Source organism: Carcharodon carcharias, chromosome 23, assembly GCF_017639515.1.
Source record: "Carcharodon carcharias isolate sCarCar2 chromosome 23, sCarCar2.pri, whole genome shotgun sequence".
NCBI lineage: Eukaryota > Metazoa > Chordata > Chondrichthyes > Lamniformes > Lamnidae > Carcharodon > Carcharodon carcharias.
This window is the reverse complement of record NC_054489.1, coordinates 10,572,717-10,596,313: the sequence shown is the minus strand read 5'-3', so window position 1 is coordinate 10,596,313 and position 23,597 is coordinate 10,572,717. Positions and strand designations below refer to the sequence as shown.

The 23,597-nt window shown below is 46.4% G+C and overlaps 1 protein-coding gene across 1 annotated transcript; it reads right to left on the bottom strand.

Moving 5' to 3' along the window:
• Positions 1-11,034: 11,034 nt before the first annotated feature.
• On the bottom strand, positions 11,035-21,282 carry rpl19 (ribosomal protein L19). Its single transcript, XM_041173761.1, has 6 exons — positions 21,239-21,282; positions 17,122-17,228; positions 15,781-15,903; positions 14,618-14,738; positions 11,877-11,987; positions 11,035-11,208 (listed from the first exon to the last, which is right to left on the bottom strand). Exons 1-6 carry the CDS (start codon positions 21,271-21,273, stop codon positions 11,085-11,087), a joined length of 621 nt encoding a protein of 206 aa, XP_041029695.1. The 5' UTR covers positions 21,274-21,282; the 3' UTR covers positions 11,035-11,084.
• Between the last annotated feature and the right edge of the window lie 2,315 nt (positions 21,283-23,597).

The following is a 23,597-nucleotide window of genomic DNA, read 5'->3' as shown; positions in this document are numbered from 1 at the left end:
ACAATCATTCACACATGAGCACATGCACACATACAAACACACACTTACACCCACACGTAAAAACACACACAAATTCACCCACACACACAAATACACCCACCGACTCACATTCACTCACACACAAACACACACAAACAAACACACACATAAATACACCCACACACACACACAAACAAATACACACTCACACACAAATGCACACATATCTACATAAACATGCACCCACACAAAACACACTCAAACAAACACAAACACACACAAATGCATACCACACACTCACACATACAAACACACACAAACACACTCACACACATGCACGCAGAAACACATGTACTCACAAACACAAATACACACACAAACACACACAACACACACACACACCACAAACGCACATACACACACACGCTCACACAAATACAGACACACACAGAAACACTAACTCACTCACATATAAATGCACACACCCACATAAACACACACTCACAGCCACACAAAAACATAAACAAATGCACACACACAAATGCACACACAAATATACACACACACACGAACACACACTCACACTCACTCACATACTCAGACTCACTCACACACAAACACACACACACATGCAGACACACACACAAACACTCACTCACACACAAACGCACAAACACACTCACACCCTCACAAACACACACACGCACAAACACATGCACACAGAAACACACGTACTCTCACACACACAAATATACACACAAACACACACCACAAATGCACATACACACACAGAAACACACTCACTCGCATACAAACGCATAATACCCACACAAACACTCGCACACCCACACAAAAACACACACACACAGGAACACACACACATGAACACACACTCATACTCACACAAACACACATACAGACACACACAAACACACTCACATACTTACTCACACACACCCGACCACAAGCGCACACACACACACACACAAACACATTCACATACTTATTCACAAGCACCAATCACACACACACACATTCACACACACACAAACACATACAGAAACACACTCTCTCACACAAACACAAAACACACCCAGACAAACACACACACTCATACACACACAAGCACACACACACACACACACACACAGAAACAAACACAAACACTCTCACATTCACTCACACACAAATTCACACACACATAAAAACACACATTCACACCCACACAAACACATACACAAATACGCCCACACACACACAAACACACACTCACACCCACACCCACACAAACACACACACAAATTCACCAACACACTCACTCGCATACAAATGCACACACCCACACAAACACACACTCACAGCCAGACAAACACATAAGCAAGTGCACACACACAAACGCACACACAAATATACACACACACTCACTTATTCAGACTCACACACACACAAACAAACACACTCAGAAACACACACACAAACACTCACACACACACAAACCCACACACACATGCAGACACATACACAAACACACACACACACACACAAACAGGCACACATACTCACTCACACCCTCACAAACACACACACGCACAAACACACACACAGACAGAAACACACATACTCTCACACACACAAATGTACACACAAGCACACATACCACAAATGCGTATACACACACAGACACTCATACAAGCACACACACACAGAATCACACACTCACTCGCATACAAACGCACATACCCACACTCATACATAAGCACACACAAACACACACCCATAAACACACACACATGCACAAACACACACTCACACAAGTACACACACACAAGCAAACCCACACACCCACATACACAAACACACACACTCACTCACACACAAACACACACTCATACCCACACAAACACACTCAAACCTACACACACAAATGCACACACACAAACACACATACAGGCCACACAGACACACACAAACACACACTCACACTCACTCACACACAAAAACACACACACACATACAGACACACACAAACACACTTACACACACACAATCACACATCCACACACACATAAACGCACGCACTCACACACACACAAATGCACACATACACACAGAGACACACACACAGACACACACTCACATGAACACAGACACTCAAGCAATCACACACACACAAACACACACTCACACTCACTCAGAAACTCACACATACAAACACCACAAATGCACACTCACACACACATACACACAAATGCTGACACACATATGAACACACACTCAAACAAACACACACTGACACTCACACACACAAACACACTCTCACACACATACAGACACACACAAACACACTCACACACACCCAACCACATGCACACACATTCACACTCACACAAACACACACACAGACACTCACAAACACACACATGCAGAAACACACACACAGAAACACTGGCACACACTCACACGAACACACACTCACACAAACGCACGCACACACGCAAACACACACAATCATTCACACATGAGCACATGCACACATACAAACACACACTTACACCCACACGCAAAAACACACACAAATTCACCCACACACACAAAAACGCACACAAATACACCCACCGACTCACATTCACTCACACACAAACACACACACAAATACACCCACACACACACACAAACAAATACACACTCACACACAAATGCACACATATCTACATAAACATGCACCCACACAAAACCCACTCAAACAAACACAAACACACACAAATGCACACACATACCCACACAAACACAAATACACACAAACACACACACACTCACACACATACTCACACACAAATACACACACAAACACACACACATAAACACCACAAATGCACACACACATTCACACAAACACACACACACAGAAACACACACTCACTCACATACAAATGCAGACAACCACACAAACACACACTCACACCCACACACATGAACATACACACATGATCACACACTCACACTCACACACTCCCACACAAATACACTCACACACTCCCACACACATACACTCACACACACAAACATATTCACACACACCCAACCACATGCACACACATTCACACACACATTCACAAACACACACACAGAAACACTGATACACACTCACACACACTCGCACAAACATACACACATGCAAACACACACACACAAACACACTCACATTCACTCACACACGAACGCACACACAAACAGACAAACATTTACACACAAAGACATCACACAGGAACACACTCTCTCACACACACAAACACACACATGCTCACAAACAGACACACACAGGCAAACACACACACACACTCACACAAACACACACTCACGTTCACACACTCACATTCACACACACACATAGACACTCACACATACCCAAACATATACATACAAACACACACACTTGCTCACACACAAATACACACACACACAAACACAAACACACACAAATTCACCCACACACACAAATACACCCACACAAACACACACACAAACACATACAAATTCACCCACACACACAAATACACCCACACAAACACATACACAAATTCACCCACACACACAAATACACCCACACAAACACATACACAAATTCACCCACACACACACAAATACACCCACACAAACACACATTCAGACTCACACACAAACACACACTGACACACTAACACAAGCACACATACACACACACACACATACTCACACAAGTACACACACAAGAAAACCCACACACCCACATACACAAAAACACACATACTCGCTCACACAAAAACACACACTCACACCCACACAACCACAAACACAGACATACAAACACACACACATGAACACACACTCACACATAAACACACGCACACAAATACACACACACAAGCACGCACACATTCAGACTCACACACACACTCACACACATAAACACTCACTCTCACACACGTACAGGCACACACACACTCACCTTCTCCTCAATCCCCTTCCGAGTTGCGGTGACTGCGCTGACTTCTCCCAGGATGCTTTCCAGTCACTTCTCACTCCCCCACTCTGTTGGATGCCATCACCCAGAAGATCACATTTGCCCTTTGTCCCCAGCAAGCTCCTCCTCACCCACCACCACCGCCCCCCCCGCCCCCCACCTCACACCCACCCCCCGCCTCATCAACTGGGGGAGGTCAGGTCCAGGGCTGCGCCGATCCCGCTCGGCCTCAGGAATGCGGCCCTCCACCACATCCGCTCTTTCTGGCGCCACGTTTCAGCCCCGCTGGCCCAGGCAGGGGCAGACTTTAACCTGGAATTCGAGGGGCCCGCCTGCAGAGCTTTCTGGAGCGTGGATGGCGTGCGGTACCACGTCCGTAAGAGCTGCCCCGCCTCCAAGGCCTCCCGGCACCATCCGAGCGGCCGTGGTTGGCACTACCGCTCCTCCCCCCCACCCACCCCCCCCTTCCCCAACCGGGTCAGGTCCTTCGACTTGGTGGACGTCTGGCAAAATCTCCATCCCGACTCCTGCCACCTGGAGTCTGAGTGCCAGGAGGTCTACTCTGCTGTGCCCTCTGCCAGGATCAACTGGGGTAAATGTTCTGGACCCCTGGTCGGTCAGTGGCAGACGGATCCCCTACCCGAGGACCTCAGGCCTTTCACCTGGAGCAGGACCAGCCTCCCCTCCCTGGGGGGTCCATCTCTGCCCCGCTGAGGAATCCTGGCCGGCGAACTGCCAGGAGCTGGAGGCCAAAGTCACCGCTCGCCTGCGGCGCTGGACAGGACTGTACCGAGCGCTGTCTTACCGGGGCCGAGTACTGGTTGCCGCCATGTTGTGGTACCAGCTGGTCACTTTGACCCCTCCCCCGGACTTTGTCCAGAGAATGCTCGCCGACTTCTTCTGGGACAAAAGGCCACCCTGGGTCACTGCTGAGGTTCTGAGTCTCCCGTTTAGGGAGGGCGGTCAGGCGCTAGTGTGCCTGCTCACCCAGGTGGCGACCCTCCTCCTTCAGGGCCCTGCAGCGATGCCTTTACATCGAGCCCCCTCGGAGATGGCGTGGCCCTGGCGATGTATTTCTTCTGCCAGGTGCCCCGCCTGAACTATGACGTGCAGCTCCTGTTTGTAGGCCCTTCGTGGCGTGGCGCACCTTTTATTAGGACCTGATCAAATTCTGGAACATGGTCGCCTCGCGACGCAGCTCTCCCCCGTCAGGCGTAGCGGCTATTTCCAAAGAGCCGCTGCCCGGGAACCCGCCCCTCCGTCCTCTTCAGTGGCCGGCGGAGAGGGAGTGCCGGGGCTGCCGGGGTGACCAGGATCGGGGGCGTGCTGTCTGGCGGAGGATTGGGCTGGATGCCCCCGCGGGAGTTGGCGCATCCGTGGGGGCATCCAATGCCAGTCAAGACCTTAGGATGGTCGTGATTGGCCCTGACGTCATTCCGGGTCTCGAGGTGGCGCGGGTGTGCGGTGGTCTACCGTGCAAGTTCGGACGGAATTCCACATTGGCCCCAAGGCCTCGACCCCTCCCTCGGGAGCCGGAGCCCTACAGCCTGAGACGCCTCGTGGAAACGCCCTCCGTGTCCTTCAGCTCGGCCCGGAGGGGTCTCCTGTACGGGCTGTTCCTGCACACCTTGCACTTCCTCGCCCTTGCCCGGACCCTCCCTGGCACGCCTTGTGGCCGTCCAGCGGCGGAGGTCCCCGGGTGGGGGGTCCTCTACAGGGGGGACGGGGGGGGTGGGGGAGGGGTCCCCCACTTTCCATCAGGGACCTGGGGTGGAGGGTGTTGTTTGCAGCCCCATACAACCATAGGTTGTGTCAGTTCACCGACTCCCAAGGTACCCGTGTCCTTTGCGGCCTTGTGGAGTCCGTGGACCATGTTTACATAGGGTGTTGTAGGCTGCACCCCCCCCCACCTTTTCAGTTGTTTAAAAAACCTTTTACTGTGGTTTTGTTTGCACTTCAGTCCCACGTTCCTGACTTACGGGCACCCGGTGTGGAGGGGGGGACCCTCCTCGTGAACCTGCTCCTGGGCCTGGCCAAGTTGGCCATTAACAGGTCCAGGCAGCGGGCGATCCAGGGGGTCATCTGACCCGAGTGTCTGTCTTCCACGGCTACGTTTGCAGCCGGGTGTCCCTGGAGAGGGGACACGCGGTGTCTGCCGGCACCCTGGAGGTCTTTCATGCTCGGTGGGCACTGCGGGGGACTGGGGTGTATTAGAGACCCCCTTTATCAAATTTTGAATGTTGGTAAGTTTCCTTTGCACTTTGTCTTTTGTTGTTGCAATTTCCCTTTAAGGGGCTGCTTTTACTTTGTCCCTGATTTTGTTAATTTAGCTGAATTGTTTTGACTCAAAAAAAGCTACTTTTACTTAATTTTCCTAATCCTGCCGCTACGTCTTGCTGCTCTCTGGACATCCACAGCAGGGGTGGAGGCAGCCTGCTGACTGTGATGCACTGTCTGTGATGAATTTGGCAGGCGTCCTCTGGAGGGCCAAGACTTGGAGGCCTTTGGCCTGCTTTCGGGGTCCTGCTGTGTGGCAGTGGCACCCTCCTCGGCCTATGAAGCTGGAGCTGCGGAGGTCACAGGAAGAGGGGATTCGGATGGGCCGGTCACTCCCAGTGTCACGTGGGTGAATGACCCCAGAGCGTGCACCTGCTGGTCCTCCTTCCTATGGGTGCCCGACGGCCCCTACCTGACTCCATAAGGGTAAGGGGTAGCTGGAGTGAGATTAAGCTGCCCAGCACCCCTCTCGCATACACACTGTTGGAGGCCAACTACGGCATCAGCGATGGAGTTAAGCCCGAGCAGCAGTGCAGGAGTGACATCTTGGACGAAGGTCTCCATGGCGGCCGACATCCTGCCAGTGTTGACCTCAGTGCGTTGCAATGCCGGTGCTATCACCTCAGCCTGAAGATGGACAGACTCCTCCATCGTGCCTTGCAATCTGAGGAGTGCAGCGGACATCCCTTCTTGGTGTTCCCGAGCTTGCCTTTGCAGCTCCAGCAACTGTGACATCACTGAGTCCAGAGGCTTGTCATCTGACTTGGACCCAGCAATGTTCTGACCTCCAGCAGTCCTCCCAGTGCCAGGGACCTGGGAAGCCCCTGCCTCCTCCTGCTGTGGATCAGAAAATGCGATGTGCTGATTGTGATCCCAAGGTTACTTTACAGCTAGGTCCCACCGAGGTGTGTGTCTCTGTGTTGGTGGAGGGTGTGAGTGAGCGCTGTGACGGGACTTCAGGGAGGGTGCCTCCAGATTCCTCTTCAGGGGTTTCTTCGGGGCTTGATTGGAGGCCCTGGGTCATGGACTCTGCCAGCTGTTTGGCAGATGTGCCTGTGAACGCAAGGGGAGATAATTCGTGCCTGGCAGTGGCCTGTGAAAGAGGACACAGCACTCACAGCATGGTTGTCTGATGGATGTTGCACTGCTGGACCCTCACTTGGTAGAGCAGCGCTGACCTCACCGTCAGCACAGGACTGGTCTCGGTCATCGCCGGCCAGCTGGATGGCTCTGTTTTCGAAATCTGTGAGAACTTTCAAATTCCGATATCCCTCCACCTGTCTGAGATCTTTTCCTCCTGTTGTGAGCCAGTTTGTCCTGCATGGATAGAGATGGGGAGAGTGTTATCAGGACACCTGCCAGACCAGATGTTAAGTGTGCCTGGCCTGTGTGGGTGGTGGGTGGTCCCATGGACAGGATGAGGACAATGATGGTGAGAGTGAATGGTGATGTCCCTTGCACTGGCAGTGAGTGATGTTATTTGGGTGTAATGAAGAGTGACTTACCCTGGCGGAACAGAGATCATTCATCCTTTTGTGGCACTGGGTGACTGCCCTCCTCTGAAGGGCAATGGCACCGACCACCACTGCCACCACCTCCCATGCCAGGTTGGTGACTTTGCTGCCCATCCTGCGGCCAGAGCGGGGGTAGAGCACATCCCGGCCGGCCTCCACAGCGTCCAGCAGTTGCTCGAGGGACCCCAGCGTTGAAGAGGGAGGTTGCAGTCATATCGCCCGGGAGCGGTGGTGAGCTGGTGGCAACGAGCACTTTGCTGGCGGCTGCCTTTTAAAAATGGCGGCCAGCATGACTATGGTGGGAAGGCGAACGAGACCCTGCCCACCAGTGAAACAGCATGTTTCCCACGAATGAATAATGAGGCGGGCTCAGGCTGATGCTGCGTGAAAACCTCCGCCATTTTCGCCGGCGGGTAGGACTCAATTTTACCCGCCCACTACTGCACTTAGTGCCCATTGTGTCTGTGTGTTTGAGAGAGTTAATTGAATCAGAGGCAGCTAATCTGGGTGCTTTGATCGAAGAAGAGTGGTTAGGTTTGAAATGTTAATTAGATAAACATGGGGAAGCCTTCAGCATCTATGCCTCGACCTGCCATCTTTAAAGGACTGAAGTTAAGAAAACTCACTTGGAAGTCAACTTGTTCAGGGTATCGTGTGTTTCTTTGCCTGGGTCTTTTAAAATCTGTGTCTTACTGTTGCCTCAACGAAAGTGTAACTCGGAGTTAGATTGATTAGGGGATCTAGAAATTAACGTAGTAGTAATTTGTAAATCTATGTATGTATTTAAAGTCATTTCTTCTATTAGTAAGTGTTTAATTTAGTTGTGTAAAAAACCTATAAGACTTGGTAGTTTTATTACTGAATTCAGGACTTGCATCTCAATTCATACAAATTGCAAAACAAGTTTTGGCAGTTTCAAGTTTCCCTTTGGGATTTGGACAACTCAGGATTTGCCATCATCTCTGCCATAACACCTTTGCCACACTCAGTGTTTCTTCTAAGTGGCCTTCAACATGGAGGAGTACTGAACATCAGCTGAACAGGGGCAGGGGAGGAGGGGGTGGTATATGGTGATCAGCAGGAGGCTTCTTGCCCATGTTTGACCTGATGCCATGACACTTCATTGGGGCACGATACTCTCAACTGGGGCTAGGCCATATCAGCGTTTAAATTAGTGCAATTTGATTTTTGTACAGTATTCCTATTTATAAAGTCCAGGATTCCAAATGACTTATTAACTTGTCCAATCACCTTCGAAGATTTGCACAAAGATATAAACTGGCCCCCACTTCCAATTCTGGGCACCGTATCATAAAAAGGGCATGAAAGCTTAGGAGGGCACTGAAATAAAAGTCCAGCTACATTCTTGCATCCCCTTTAAAATTTTACTGTTTAGCTTCTTTCAACTCTCATTCTTCCTACCAAATCCCATCACCCCTCACTTTCCTGCGTGAGGTTTCACCGGCCACATGGGCAGGCCACTGCAGCAGCTTAAATCCTCTGAAAGCTATGAATATTGTCCTCACAAAGTTTTATATCATATGCAAACTTTAACATAGTGCATTGTGCCCAAGCCATTAACGTAGATCGCGTGGCTAAGAATATTAGGAAACAAGTCGAATCTGGAAGATCGCAAACGAACAAGTGTTTCACAAATTAGTCAAAAGCTGAGCAGTATTTAAAGAGAGGGGAAGAGAAAGTGCCTGGCAGGGGACAGGGTGCGGGGTTCCAAACTCAACGCAGGAAATTTCTCAAGCACTTCTGAGAAACTTCATGAGAAGCGCGGTGGAATATATACTGCCTAAGGTGGGTGGCACATGTGAAGCTGGATAGCAGGCCAACGATAGTTGGAGGCAAAGGGGAGATTGCAAAAGATGTCAAATGAAAGGTCAAAGGGGTGTTAATGGTGGTGGTACTGGCTGAAGATGCTAATGGTGACATTGCGAATAGAAAGCAGAATGAGGTCTGACAGCATCCGTGGAGAATAACATTTGCTGAGTCTTTCCAGCATTTCTTGTTTTTCAGATTTCCATCATCCGCAGCATTTTCCCTTTGTCAAGAAATTTCTCTCCTGTTCTGAAGTAGCTAAAGCACCAGGCCAGCCATTACTCACCTCTGGTTATCACATTCTACAGCCTAGTGGAGAATACCTCAGTAGGGTTGAGGCCACAATCAGATCAACCATGACCTTACCAAATAGCGGAACAGGTCCAAGGGACTGAATGGCTGACTCCTTATCCTAATTCCTGTGTTCAGACTAGCAGCAAGAACGAACAAGACTGATCTTTCATACTGGTCATGACTGAACTATTAATTGCCTGTCATCAACAAGTCAGAAGTGTCAGTACTAAACAGTGCGTACTAAACTTCCCTTATTGGATAAGGCATGGTTGAGATAATTAACATACCTTTCATGTACACAATAAGTTAAAAACAAAAAAACTGCGGATGCTGGAAATCCAAAACAAAAACAGAATTACCTGGAAAAACTCAGATCTGGCAGCATCGGCGAAGAGTTGACGTTTCGAGTCCTCATGACCTTCTGTCGAAGGGTCATGAGGACTCGAAACGTCAACTCTTTTCTTCTCCGCCGATGCTGCCAGACCTGCTGAGTTTTTCCAGGTAATTCTGTTTTTGTTTTAACCACAATAAGTTAGCTGCAGCAGACATTCATCACCTTGAGCCCAACAAAAACAATCTCAAAATTTAGACTCACTTGTGCAATGGGAGTGCAGCCAACTGGATAGAAACTTCATTGAAGGCTGTTTCATCTGAGAAAGATTTTCACCCGGCTTCATCCAGGCCAAACAACACCCGCAAGTCCAATTCTAAATATAGTTGAAAAGTTCTAAGAGCACAAGATGAAATAGGAGAAGGCCACTTGGCCCCGACATTCTACCAAATCGGAGCTGATCAGATTGCAGCTTTAACTCCACTTTCCTGCTTGACCATAACCCTCGACTCCCTTGTAGATTAAAAATCTGAATATATTCGAGGCCGAGTTAGACAATGACCCAGCCTCCATTGTTCTCTAGAGTAGGGAATTCCAAAGTTTAACAAACCTGATTAGAAAGTTCTGCTTAAATGTCTCCCACCTTAAATGGCAGCACCCTCATTTTTAAACTGTGCGCCCCATGGCTACAGTTCAATCTCACAATGCTTACATCAAACATCCCATCTTCCCTCAGTTTCCCCAAGTACTATAATTCAACTTCAAACTAATATTCTCACATCAGCACAAAATAAATCACAGCCAAGCAAGTATAACGAGCAATTTTTAATTAGTTTGCAAGTCTGTACAAGAGAGAAAGAGTTTATTTTTTAGACTCTTCTTCCTTGGAGAGAGTCTTAATGATCTCTTCCTTCTTGGCCTGCAGACGTTCTTCACGTCGCTTACGAGCTTCCTTGGTCCTGGTTCTGCGAGCTTCAGCCTGGTCACTGCAACACAATCAACTCTGGGTCAGCAGTTTCTCTTACAAGTTTATACCATATTAGGCCTTCTAATTTTTGAACCAAAAAAAAACTAATAGTTTGTTTATATTCACAGGATGTGGGCATCACTGGTAAGACCAGCTCTTATTGCCCCCTCCTTCCTCTACAATTGCCCTTGAAGGTGGCGGAGTCAACCTCCTGAACAAAGCGGAGTGGCTCACTAGGCCATTTCAGAGAGCAGCTAAGAATCTTACTGTGGGCCTGGCCGGGTAAGGATGGCAGAATTCTAAAGGGGCACGAGTCAGCCCGATAGGATTTTACGACAATCCGGTAGTTTTATGGTCACCATCAAGACTATTAACTTTTTCCAGATCACTCAACCAGGCCTCTGGATTACCAGTCCGCTAACATAACCAGGTTTGGCACGCTTGGAATTTGTTTAGAATACGATCAGATCAATCCAAGGTATGAGAAGAATTCATTGTTGAGTCATCTTCTGAAAGATTTGAGACTCTCAATTTCAGAATACTGCATTTGTGCTCAAAAGTCTCCAATTAGAATATAGGTGGTTAGCTGTATGAATTTCATCAAGAGTATAACAATTATGCATCCCAAGTTGAACTCTGCGCCACACAATTCCAAAAAGCCTCTTGCAGTCTTTGTAAAGTACTTACGCTAGTAGCTTCTTGCGAGCCTTGTCTGCCTTCAGTTTGTGGATGTGCTCCATTAAGATACGTTTATTCTTGAACACATTACCCTTCACCTTCAGATACAGGCTGTGGTACCTAACATGAGTGAAATATATAAAAATTTAGTTCACACATCTCTTCACACTATTGCCAGCTAGTGGCACCATAATCAAAATATGCTGAAGGACAGAGTAATTCAGGCTTCATTTTACAAATGAGAAAGCCCCATTATCTACAAGGTGACTGCACTGTAATTCTGGGAAAAAAAATAGGTAAGCACAAGCACAACAAGCTAGTTAAATATTTTAGATCTGACAAGTAAACTTGCATTTCTGATTTCCCACCATCAGACCCAACACTGCCAGATTAATCAAAGGCCTTATCTTAAATTTCTGATATTCAAGATACTTCAATAATAGAATAACTAGCATGGAAGCTGTGAAGTAAAGAAATCTACAAATATAAGCCGTAGACTACTGGCAAACCCAGCGTATTTCTAGGCATTGAGCTGTGCAAATATACTAATTTCCTCCAAATAAAAGGTGTGGTCATGGGTACCCGCATGGGCCCCAGCTATGCCTGTCTCTTGATGGGGTATGTGGAACATTCCTTGTTCCAGTCCTACTCAGGCCCCATTCCTGAACTCTTTCTCCGGTACATCGATGACTGCTTTGGTGCCACTTCATGCTCTCGTCAGGACCTGGAAAAATTTGTTAACTTTGCTTCCAATTTCCACCTCTCCGTCATTTTCACATGGTCCATCACTGAGACTTCCCTTCCTTGACCTCCCTGTCTCTATTTCTGCTAATAGACTATCTACCAATATTCATTACAAGCCCACAAACTCTCTCAGCTACCTCGACTACAGCTCCTCACACCCCGCTTCCTGTAAGGACTCCATCCCATTCTCTCAGTTCCTTCGTCTCCGTCGGATCTGTTCTGATGATGCCACTTTCAAAAACAGTTCCTCTGACATGTCTTCCTTCTTCCTTAACCTTCCTGCCCACGGTGGTTGACAGGGCCTTCAACTGTGTCCAGCCCATCTCCCTCACACCTTCCTCTCCCGCCCTGAACCATGATAGGGTCCCGCATGTCCTCATTTATCACCCCACCAGCCTCCACATTCAAAGGATCATCCTCCGCTATTTCCGCCAACCCCAGCATGATGCCACCACCAAACACATCTTTCCTTCACCGCCCCCCTCCCCCGGCATTCCATAGGGACCGTTCCCTCTGGGACAGCCTGGTCCACTCCTCCATCACCCCCTACACCTCAACCTCCTCCCATGGCACCTTCCCATGCAACCACAGAAGATGCAACGTTTCACTTGCACTTCCCTCAACTTAGTCTACTGCATTGGCTGCTCCCAACGCGGTCTCCTCTACATTGGAGAGACCAAACACAGACACTGGGTGACCGCTTTGTGGAACACCTTCGGTCTGTCTGCAAGCATGACTCAGACCTTCCAGTCGTTTGCCATTTCAACACTCCACCCTGCTCTCATGTCCACATGTCCATCCTTGGCCTGCTGCAACGTTTCAGTGAAGCTCAATGCAAACTGGAGGAACAGCACCTCATCTTCCGATTAGGCACTTTACAGCCTTACGGACTGAATATTGAGTCAACAACTTTAGATCATGAACTCTCTCCTCCATCCTCTCCCCTTTTTTTCTAATAATTTTTTTTTAAATATATTTTTCTTTTCCCACCTACTTCTATTATTATTTTTAAAATTTATTTCCATCCATTGTTTTATTTTTAGTCTATTTTGATCCCTTCCCCCCACTTCTCCCCCACTAGGGCCCTCTGGCAATTGCTCATCCTGCTTTATACTCTTAATGTCACCATTAGCACATTTCTTAGCTAATATCAGCACCATCAACACCCCTTTGACCTTTTGTTTATGACATCTTTGGCAATCTCTCCTTTGCCTCCACCTATCGCTGGCCCTCTATCCAGCTCCACCTGTCCCACCCCTCCTTAAACAGCTTATATTTCACCACATTTCTATTCCTCTTTAGTTCTGATGAAGGACTCGAAACATTAACTCTGTCTTCCTCTCCACAGATGCTGTCAGACTTGCTGAGTTTTTCCAGCAATTTTTGTTTTTGTTTCAGATTTCCAGCAGTGTTTTGCTTTTACCTTTACACTAACTTCCATGTCCACTTGGCTGCATCTCAGATCCAGCAGTCATTTGAGGCCTGGACACAGTTACATAGACAAACTGTGGGCCAATTTCTTAATATCTTCTTTGCTTTGTACAGGATAGAAACCAGAGGCAAACAAATTTGGAAACACACGAGCAAGCATAAAAAGGAGTTGAATGACTAGGTTGGCAATTTTGTGGAAAAAAAATTTAGCACATTACAATAAATTCATGTTAAACCATCATAAGGCTGTACAGAGCAAAATTATCATGGAAAATAAAAGGGACTTTATATTCAAGACGATGGCAATTCTATGGTATCCTGTAGATCACAGATAAGACTGTTTTGGGTAGTTCGATAGAACTTCCTTCCCAGAAAGGTTCCAGTGGATTCAGTTTGCTGATGCCAGAAAGTGAAGCAATGCATTACAGTTGGTGCGCACACCTCTGGACCAGGCAGCATTTAAAGCAAGACTAACCAGCAACTGAAATACACACATGGGTACAACCAGATCATAAATAACCACGTAGGCAGGGCAGAAGTCTCAGGCTCTGCTAGTGATAATCAAGGAACCTTACATGTGGCGATCGATCTTCTTAGACTCCCTGTATCTGCGAAGCAGACGCCTCAGAATTCTCATTCTCCTCATCCAGGCCAGTTTCTCTGGCATGCGGGCATTAGCTGTACCCTTTCTCTTACCTAATCAGGGACACAAAAGGGACATTCTAAACAGCGAGAAAGATGCAAACGGAGGGTAAAGAACTAACAGGCTCATATCTAGTATAAATGAGGAAATAGGGAAGACATAAGCATTTGAGTCTGCAAAGGAGGCATTCACGATGATTACTTTAGAGATATCCACAAAATGGTTCAGAATGTAGAAAAGGTGAAGCTGGAATTCATTTGCATTTGGTACTTCACAGCATTATAATGACTAACTTGCAAATTTCCAACCATTGCCTTTGCACATCCATAATCACTTACAAAGGAAAATGGGCCTTGCCACAACAACAGCAAAGGGCATTAGGGACTCATTTCACAACAGCTCTGCATTAAAAAAAAGCCCATGTCTGCAAACTAAAGTTTTGTTAATGATCACCCCCTTGTGGCAACTAGTTAAATTTCACCAACTTAAATGAGCTTTGCTGAACTCACTTACACATGACAAGACTGAAGGAATTATCCTAACCTAGGACACCAGGGAAAACTCCCACCTCTTCTTTGAAATTGCACTGTGGGATCTTTTACCTCCATCCGAGAGGGTCGACAGGGACTGGGTTTAACATCTCATCTAAAAGATGACGCCTCAGGCAATGCAGCACAGCCTCAATACTGCACTAGAGCATCAGCCTTGAATCTTATGCTCAAATGGGACTCAAACCCACAGTCTCCTGACTCAAGAGGTGAGAGTGCTCCCCACTGAGTCACAGCTGGCACCAGAGAGTAGACTTGTTCCTATCGACTTACGACAGCAGATTGGTATGACATTGTAGTCCTAGCTTTCTAGTGGAAGTCACAGGTCAATTAAAAAAGGCTGGGGAAGGGTTAAATTCATTGCTAAAACTAGTCACTGGCTAACATTCGTAAACTTGTGTGGCTCTGAAAAATTAAGCGTTTTTAATTTCAAAGCATTAACATTTTATAGTTACTCCAATTCATTCCCTGGACACTAAACAGATGACATGCGAGATGAGCTTAAGTCATTTTTATTCCTGACAGTGAAGACAAAAGCATTATTTACCAATGCCCATGTGCCGGCCCTTCCTGCGCGCAAGGGTGTTCTTCCTGCATCGAGCACGCGAGTGTACCGTCACAGGCTTGCGGATAATCAAACCATCTTTAACTAATTTTCTGATCTGTTGGCCTGCAGAGGGCAAAGAAAGTTTGTTAAGAGACATAATAACTCCCCATGCTCCAAAGTACCTCATATGTAACACTGAAGACAACAGAAGTAACGCACCCAGATTACACAGTAATTTGGTTCAATAACTACGTAAATCTGAACATCCTAATTAATATCGCATATCACAATCAAGCTACAGCTGCAGTTGTAACATCACAATGGTAAAGAGTTGTTTGGTATAACTAAAAGACTTAAGAGTGTACATAACTAAACCTCCAAAATCAACTTAATTATACAAGTTTAAAAAAAAACACCTTATTTAAAAGGAAAAGGCTGATAAAAACATGGGAGATCCTTAAATAATTTCAGAAGTAAAGGAGCTTGCATTTAGATAGTGTTTTTCATATCCTCAGGAATGGCCACTTCACAACCAAATTACTTTTTGAAATGGAGTCATTATTGTAATGCCAACAAGAACAGCCTATCTGCATACAAAAAGGCCCCACAAATAGTAATGAGATAGAGAGCCAGATACTTGCTTTTAATAGCACTGGATGAGGGATAAATGTTGAAGACACCAGAACTCCACTGCTCTTTTGAATCAAGCTATGGGATCTGCGTCATCCACTTCAGGGAGCAGACAAGGTATAGATCTCGTCAGAAAGACAATACAGCATTCACTCAGCGAGATAGAAACCAGGCTGCAGAAGCAATAACATGGGGAATCGCCCAGGTCTCCCACGTCTGACACAGCTAATCTCTTTCATGGGATGTGGGCATCATTGGCAAGGCCAGCATTTGTTGCCCATTCCTAATTGCCCACGAAATGTGAGACTTGCTCGGCCATTTCAGAGGGTAGTTAAGAGTCAACCACATTGCTGTGGGTCTGGAGTCACATGTAGGCCAGACCAGGTAAGGACGGCAGGTTTCTTTCCCCAAAGGGCATTAGTGAACCAGATGGACTTTTACAACAATCCATGATAGTAATGATGGCCATGAAACTAAGACTAGCTACATATTCTAGGTTTTATTAATTGAGTTTAAATTCCACCAGCTGCCATGGTAGGGTTTGAACCCATGTCCCCAGGGTATTAGGGTTCTGGATTACTTGCTGTGACATTACCACTCCAGTACCATCTTCCCTAGTGAGATGGGCCACTGCTGACAAAAGCATAGACACTGAGGAAACAGCTACAGGTAAACACGTCCATCTTAGTTACAATTAAAACGTTTACTTACGGGAATTAGCATTGGCAATTTCATTTGTTTCATTGGGATCCAGCCATACCTTCTTCTTGCCGCAGCGCAAAACGCTGGAGGCCAGTCTCTTTTGAAGCCTGAGCATACTATATATTAAAAAAAACAAACGTTTGCTTAGATTTCTAAATACTTCATGTTGATGAACATTGTTTGTAGGCACCTGGTAACAGGTTAGACAGTTACAGGCTGAGCTAAATCAAATAGATCAAACCTGCCCAAAGGCTACCTGAATTTTGAACTAAATGACAACCACTTAACCACCGGTTTAATCGTCCTTACAACTGAAATGTAATAACCAATTCATCCACATCGATCTACGGGACTCCATTTGAAGGCGGCAGGATAAGCTTAAACAGTCGTTTAAAGCATATTCAATCCTTGGCTCTATAAAGAGCATGATGCACAAAAGAAACCAGGTGAGAGAACAGTAGAGCCCAAGGCAGAGTTGGTGAAAGCAGTTAAGAGTCAGAGCTGAATGCAAAAAAGTCAGAGAAAGAAATTGAAGGCTAGTATTCTATTAAAAGTCTTATTACATTGCTTGTTTCAAGAGCATCCATTGTGACTTAGATTAATAGATGTCAATCCCTTTAACTTTTTTAGCATCTTAGAATTTTACAAGTTAGTGCCTCGATGTCATAGATTTTTAGAGCTCAGTGTCAAGTGTTTTTGATGGTCAAGATCGCAACAATTTTAAGGTCAGTGACTGATTACCAAGGCAGGCCAACTGGGACACCCCCTCAAAACTGCATACACATCCTGTTCTATATGGGAGCTCCCAAGATTATAATCACTTGTGCAGGCAAGTACCACCTGTCACTTGAGCTCAGTCACCCCGTTTCAGAGTTCGAGAAGCAACTGTAGTCCCTGTGATGCATCTGAAAGTCAGGTTCCCCGAACACACATTCCTGGATATGGTCACCCCACAGCCTCAAGTGGTGAGGGAATGAGTGACCATCAGACAGGGTAGAAGACAAAGGTAGTGCAGAGACCCTCGTGACCAGTTTTCAGTTTTGAATACCAGAGAGCGTGAGGACTCATTGGGAGATTGAAGCAAAAATCAATACCGGACACAATAGCAGATTTGAGGGCACATGGTAAAAAGAGGCAGAAATGCAGTAATCACAGGAAGATTTGATAGTTAGGGGCATAGAAAAGCACTTCTGTAACTGCAAACATGGCGCCAGGATGTTATGCTGCCTCCCTGCTATCAGGATAAAAGATATCACCAAGTGGGTGCAGGATATTCTGAGAGAATTCAGCTTCATATTGGAACCGATAAAAAGTGTTGAGGCCCTTCAGGCAACAAAGAGAAAGATTAAAAAACGTGACCCCAAAGGTCATAATCTCAGGACTACACTTAGTGCCACATGCTAGTGAGCATAGAAACAGGATGATAGCACACGTAAACGTGTAGCAAAAAAAATAGCGCAGGAGGGAGCGTTTCAGATTCTGGGGCATTGGAATGGGTTCTGGCAGCAAGCTGCCTGCATAAGGCAGACAGGTTGATGAACAAACCAAGACCAAATTACCCTGGAAAGGCAAAGTATCTCAAAAAGTGAGGGCAACAGGTTAAGTTAAGCAAGCCGTTTCATGCTGCTACTAGGCAGTGGCTATGGGAGCGGTATTTTCCCCTAACAAGGTGCTGTGGAAGTCCAAAAAGATGCTCTGCTTAACATTAAGCAACACAGTTTCAGTGCTGGTGTGATGCTAGGTACATAGACTACATGCCAGCGATGGGCTGTTAGGAACACGATGTTTGATCCTTCAGTTGTTTGTAATAGGAAGAGTACATGATTACCAGGCTGATTCCTGGGATGGCAGGACTGACATATAGAAGAGATTGAATCAGGATTATATTCGCTGGAGTTCAGAAGAATGAGGGGGATCTCAGAGAAGCCTATAAAATTCTAACAGGACTAGACAGGGTAGATGCAGGAAGGATGTTCCCAATGGTGGGGGAGCGCAGAGCCAGAGGTCACAGTCTGAGGATACAGGGTAGACTATTTAGGACTGAGATGAGGAGCAATTTCATCACCCAGTGGTGAGCCTGTGGAATTCGCGACCACAGTAGTTGAGGCCAAAACATTGTATGTTTCAAGGAGTTAGATATAGCTCTTGGGACAAAAAGGATCAAATGATATGGGGAGAAAGCGGGAGCAGGCTATTGAGTTGGATGATCAGCCATGATCAATGAATGACGGGGCAGGCTCGAAGGGCCAAATGGCCTACTTCTGCTCCTATTTTCTATGCCATACTCAACCAGTCACCGTTTGCAAGATCCAAAACATTTACGGTTAGATGCGATTCCACAACTGCACAGCACTTGCTGAACAGAGTGCGCTCACAGCTGACAGCCAAGTTAAGATAATCAGTCAAACTCATAACATGGTTCATTTACACTTGCTAGAAGCAACCTACAGTCATATGCACGGACCCATTCTCTGCAAAAGGGATATCTTCAAGTCTTGCATCTTTTACAAATTACCTGGGAGCTTGGGGAACCTATAGTTCCCTGTTGTTTTCTCCATGGCAAAGCTTTGGCCAATCAGCACCCTCTCCTTTACTTTCCTGTAGTATAAATTATGATTGTTTGGAATTTGGCATTCTTGCATTTGCCCCGGTGAGTGCAAGACGTAAAGCTTCAGCCACGTCTCGCTTTCCATGAAGAATCACTGCACGTTAATCATCCTAATGTAGGTTACATTGAGAAACACAGCACTAATATGAGGGAGGAATTTCTGATGTGTGCACAAGAGAAGTTTCACAATCACTGTCTCCAGTCAAACAAGGAAGGAAGCGATGTTGGATGTGGTTCTGGGGAATGAAGAGGGCTAAGTGGAGTGCTTTGTTACCAGATCATTCAATTGACGATGATCACAGCATTACGCAGTTTAAAGCATTTATGGAATGAGGCCAGGAGAATCAAAGGTAAATATGCCCAACGGGGGATGAGTACAAAAACAAGTTATGCCTGACCAGGATAAATCATTTCTTCATTTATTAGGCCTCAGTTGGGGAAGTGTGGCCAATTCTGGGCACATCATAAGAAGACTGGCAAGACGCAACAAAAAAAAAAGTGCACAGCAGGTTTAGCAGAATGACACCAAGAACACAGGACTTCAGTTAGGTAAGGGCTGATGGCAGCTGGAATTTTTCTTAGAACAGCGGGGAGGTTTAATAGAGGTGCCGAAAAATCATGAAGGATTTGGAGACTAAATAAGGAGAAAGCGGTTGCAGGGGCAGAAGGGTCAGTAAGCGGAGGGCACGGACTTAAGGTAACAGAAACAGAAAATTGCTGGGAAAACTCAGGCGGGTCTGACAGCATCTGCGGAGAGAGAAGCCGAACTAACGTTTGGAGTCTGTATGACCCTCCTTCAGAGCACGAATTTAAGGTACTGGCTCTCAGCAAAGGTCATGGCCCTGAAATGTTAACTGTTTCGCTCCACAGGTGCTGAATATGTTCAGCATTTTACTGACTTTTATTTCAGCCTCTAGTATTTTGCTTTCGTTTAAAGGGAATTTGTCACTTTGAATTGACATAGAAACCTGGCTGGGGGGGGTGGAGGGGGTGGGGTGTTTATGTGGGGGGGGGGGGGGGGTAATATGAGTAAAGTTTATTTTAATGAACACAAGGAGGTTGTGATGATCTGGGAGGCGCTGGTAGCAAATTCCACGGTAAATTTCAAGAGGGGAACTGAACAGCGGGAGGAACATGTGCAGGGCCCAGTGGGCTAGCACAGGCACGACGGGCCGAACGGCCTCTTGCCGCTTCATTCCAGGAATGTAAAACCCTATTAAAAAAAAAAAACCCCTCTGGAAACGGGAGCTGGACTCCCCGTGTCTGAGGCCCAGCCCGGGGCCCACACTGGAGCCCGAGCCCGAGCCCGTTGCCGAGGCTGCAGCTGTGACTAGGCCTCAGGCCCGGGCTCTTCCTCTCCCCCCAACCCGCGCGCTGAGAGATAATCGTGACCTTCCGAGTATTCACCCGCCTTCGGCAGGCGCTGGGTGCCGGCTGCTCGCTCCCGGTGGTCGATTCCCCGATCCCCCGATCCCCCCCCCCCCCCCCCCCCCCCTCCCTGGGTCGCCCTGCGCTCACCTCATGGCCGCTTCTCGCTGGAAAAGATCGAGCATGCGCAGAATCCGCGGCTCATAGCCCGTCCGGGAGAAACCAACAGTCCCAGAGAGAGGGGGGGAGAGAGAGAGAGAGACCTCTCACTCACCTCAACCACAGGAGTGCAGCAGACCCTCAACAAATAAAAGCAGGCCAACAACAATAAAAATAATTTTACAAACCATTAACACGTTTATTTCAATCCTCCTCGAACGGTTGACTACTTTAATACTCAGGTTATATTTTCTCCACACCCCATGGATGGACATGGTACATTCCAAGCACGTTCCACGTTCTACGTGATGACGTTACGCACGCAGGAAGGACGTTGGTTACATTCCATCCATATGACAGCCGTTTCCCTCTTGCTCACACTCTCACATGCTGCTTCAATGGTTGCAGCACTTTCTTTCTGCATTTCAATTATTTTGTTCCAAATGGCTCCAATATTTTCTGCTTCGTTCTCAGTAACTTTGCCCTAGCTACAATGTTAATTTTTGGCTTGTTTGGTGTTGGTCTGCAGCTAATCCCCAGAATTAGCAAACCAGAAATAACAAGAGGAAGCAGATGCATTTCTGTGGAAAGAGCTAAATACCGCAGATGCTGGAAATCTGAAACAAAAGCAGAAAATGCTGCAAATATTCAGCAGCTTAGGCAGCATCTGTGGAGAGGGAAAGAGAGTTAACCTTTCAGGCCAATTACCTTTATTTATGTCACACCTGTCACAACCACAAGATGTCGCAAACTGCTTCCTGGCTCGTAAAGCACTTTTTGAAGTATAGTTATTGTTATGAAGTAGGAAAAGTAACAGCCAATTTGTGCACAGCAAGCCCCACCTCCCAAAAGCAGCAATGTGAAAATGACCAGAGAATCCAGTATTTTGTGATGTTGATCAAGGGATAAATATTGGCAAGGGAGCATGGATTACTCCCTTGTACTTCTTAAAAAGAGTGCCAAGGGATCCTTTATATCCATCTTAAGAGAGCTCATGGGGCCTTCTGGAAGTATCTCCAACAATGCAGCACTCCATCAGTGCTGCACTGGAATGTCAGCCTGGATTTTTGTGCATTAGTCTCTGGAGTGGGACCTGAACCCACAACCATCTGACTCTGAGGCAAGAGTACTACTAACTCAGTTATAGCTGACATAACCAAAATGGCAATATGCTGAGAGTTACAACCATATCAAGAAAAAGCTGACCCAGGGGAAGATATTTCCAGAGGGTAAGAGGTTGCCCTGGTGTCATCAAACAAAAGCATTCCCTTTTAAAGGAGCAAAACTAATAGAAATCTAAATCATAAAATAACCTAACAAATAAATAGTAAGGTAAATACTGCAGATACAGTAAATATGAAATCAATATTGTGAAGAACATTTCATTTTATTTCTGTTGGACAGTGGATTAAAATTACAATGGTTGCAATTGAAATACATGTCTGTTGGAACAGTGTGAGGGATATATAAAATGTTGCTGTCCCGGAACGGAGAAAGCCAGGATGGTGCTGAGGAGGAGTCCAGTCTAATGGGAAACTGTCTGGCAACAATGTTTTAATTGGCTACTGACCAATGTTTTTTATGAGAGCAGTGCAGCAGAATAGCTCCTAGCCTGAAAAAAAGACCTAAAACTTCTTGCTCCTGTGTGTGTTAGATTCCAGTAATTCCACAATAATAGCTAGCTGGCTTTTTCTCCTCCTGTCGCTATAACCTGCTCTCTCTCTGAAAACCCCTGTCAAGAGGCAAAGGGGAAAATCACCGTTAGAGACATTGAAAGACAAGTGCTCAAAAAGTGAACTAAAGACAAGAAGTGCTGGAAGACAACCTCATGTCATCAACAAAGAACTGAAGGGAATTTGGAAGATATCAATCAAAATCAACCCATCGAATCCTGTACTCCGGAATTGATGCTATTGAACTGTTTTATCCCACCTTTAAAATCCATGTTTTTGTGTGTCTTATGTGTCTTGTATGTGTGTGTGTATATAGGGATTTAAGAGGGGGTAAAGTTTAGGTTATAGAGTTAGAAGTTAGCAGTTCATATTTCTTTTGCCACTGGTTAAAGACAATTTGTTCAATAAATGGTTATGTCCTTATTAAGTTTACAAACGTGGTGCTTGTATTCTGTTAACAATTAAACAAGGAGGTGGTTGATCAAACTTTTCACAGTTGTCGCGGCTCAGGGACCAGTGGGGCTTGATATTGCAGCACACTGTCCCTAGTGAGTCGAAACAATATAAAACGCTAGAAACTTTAAGCAGGTCAGGCAGCATTTATGGAGAAAGAAACAGAGTTAACCTTTCAGGCTGATGGCTTTTTATCAGAGCTGGCAATGGAAATGAGTAATGTT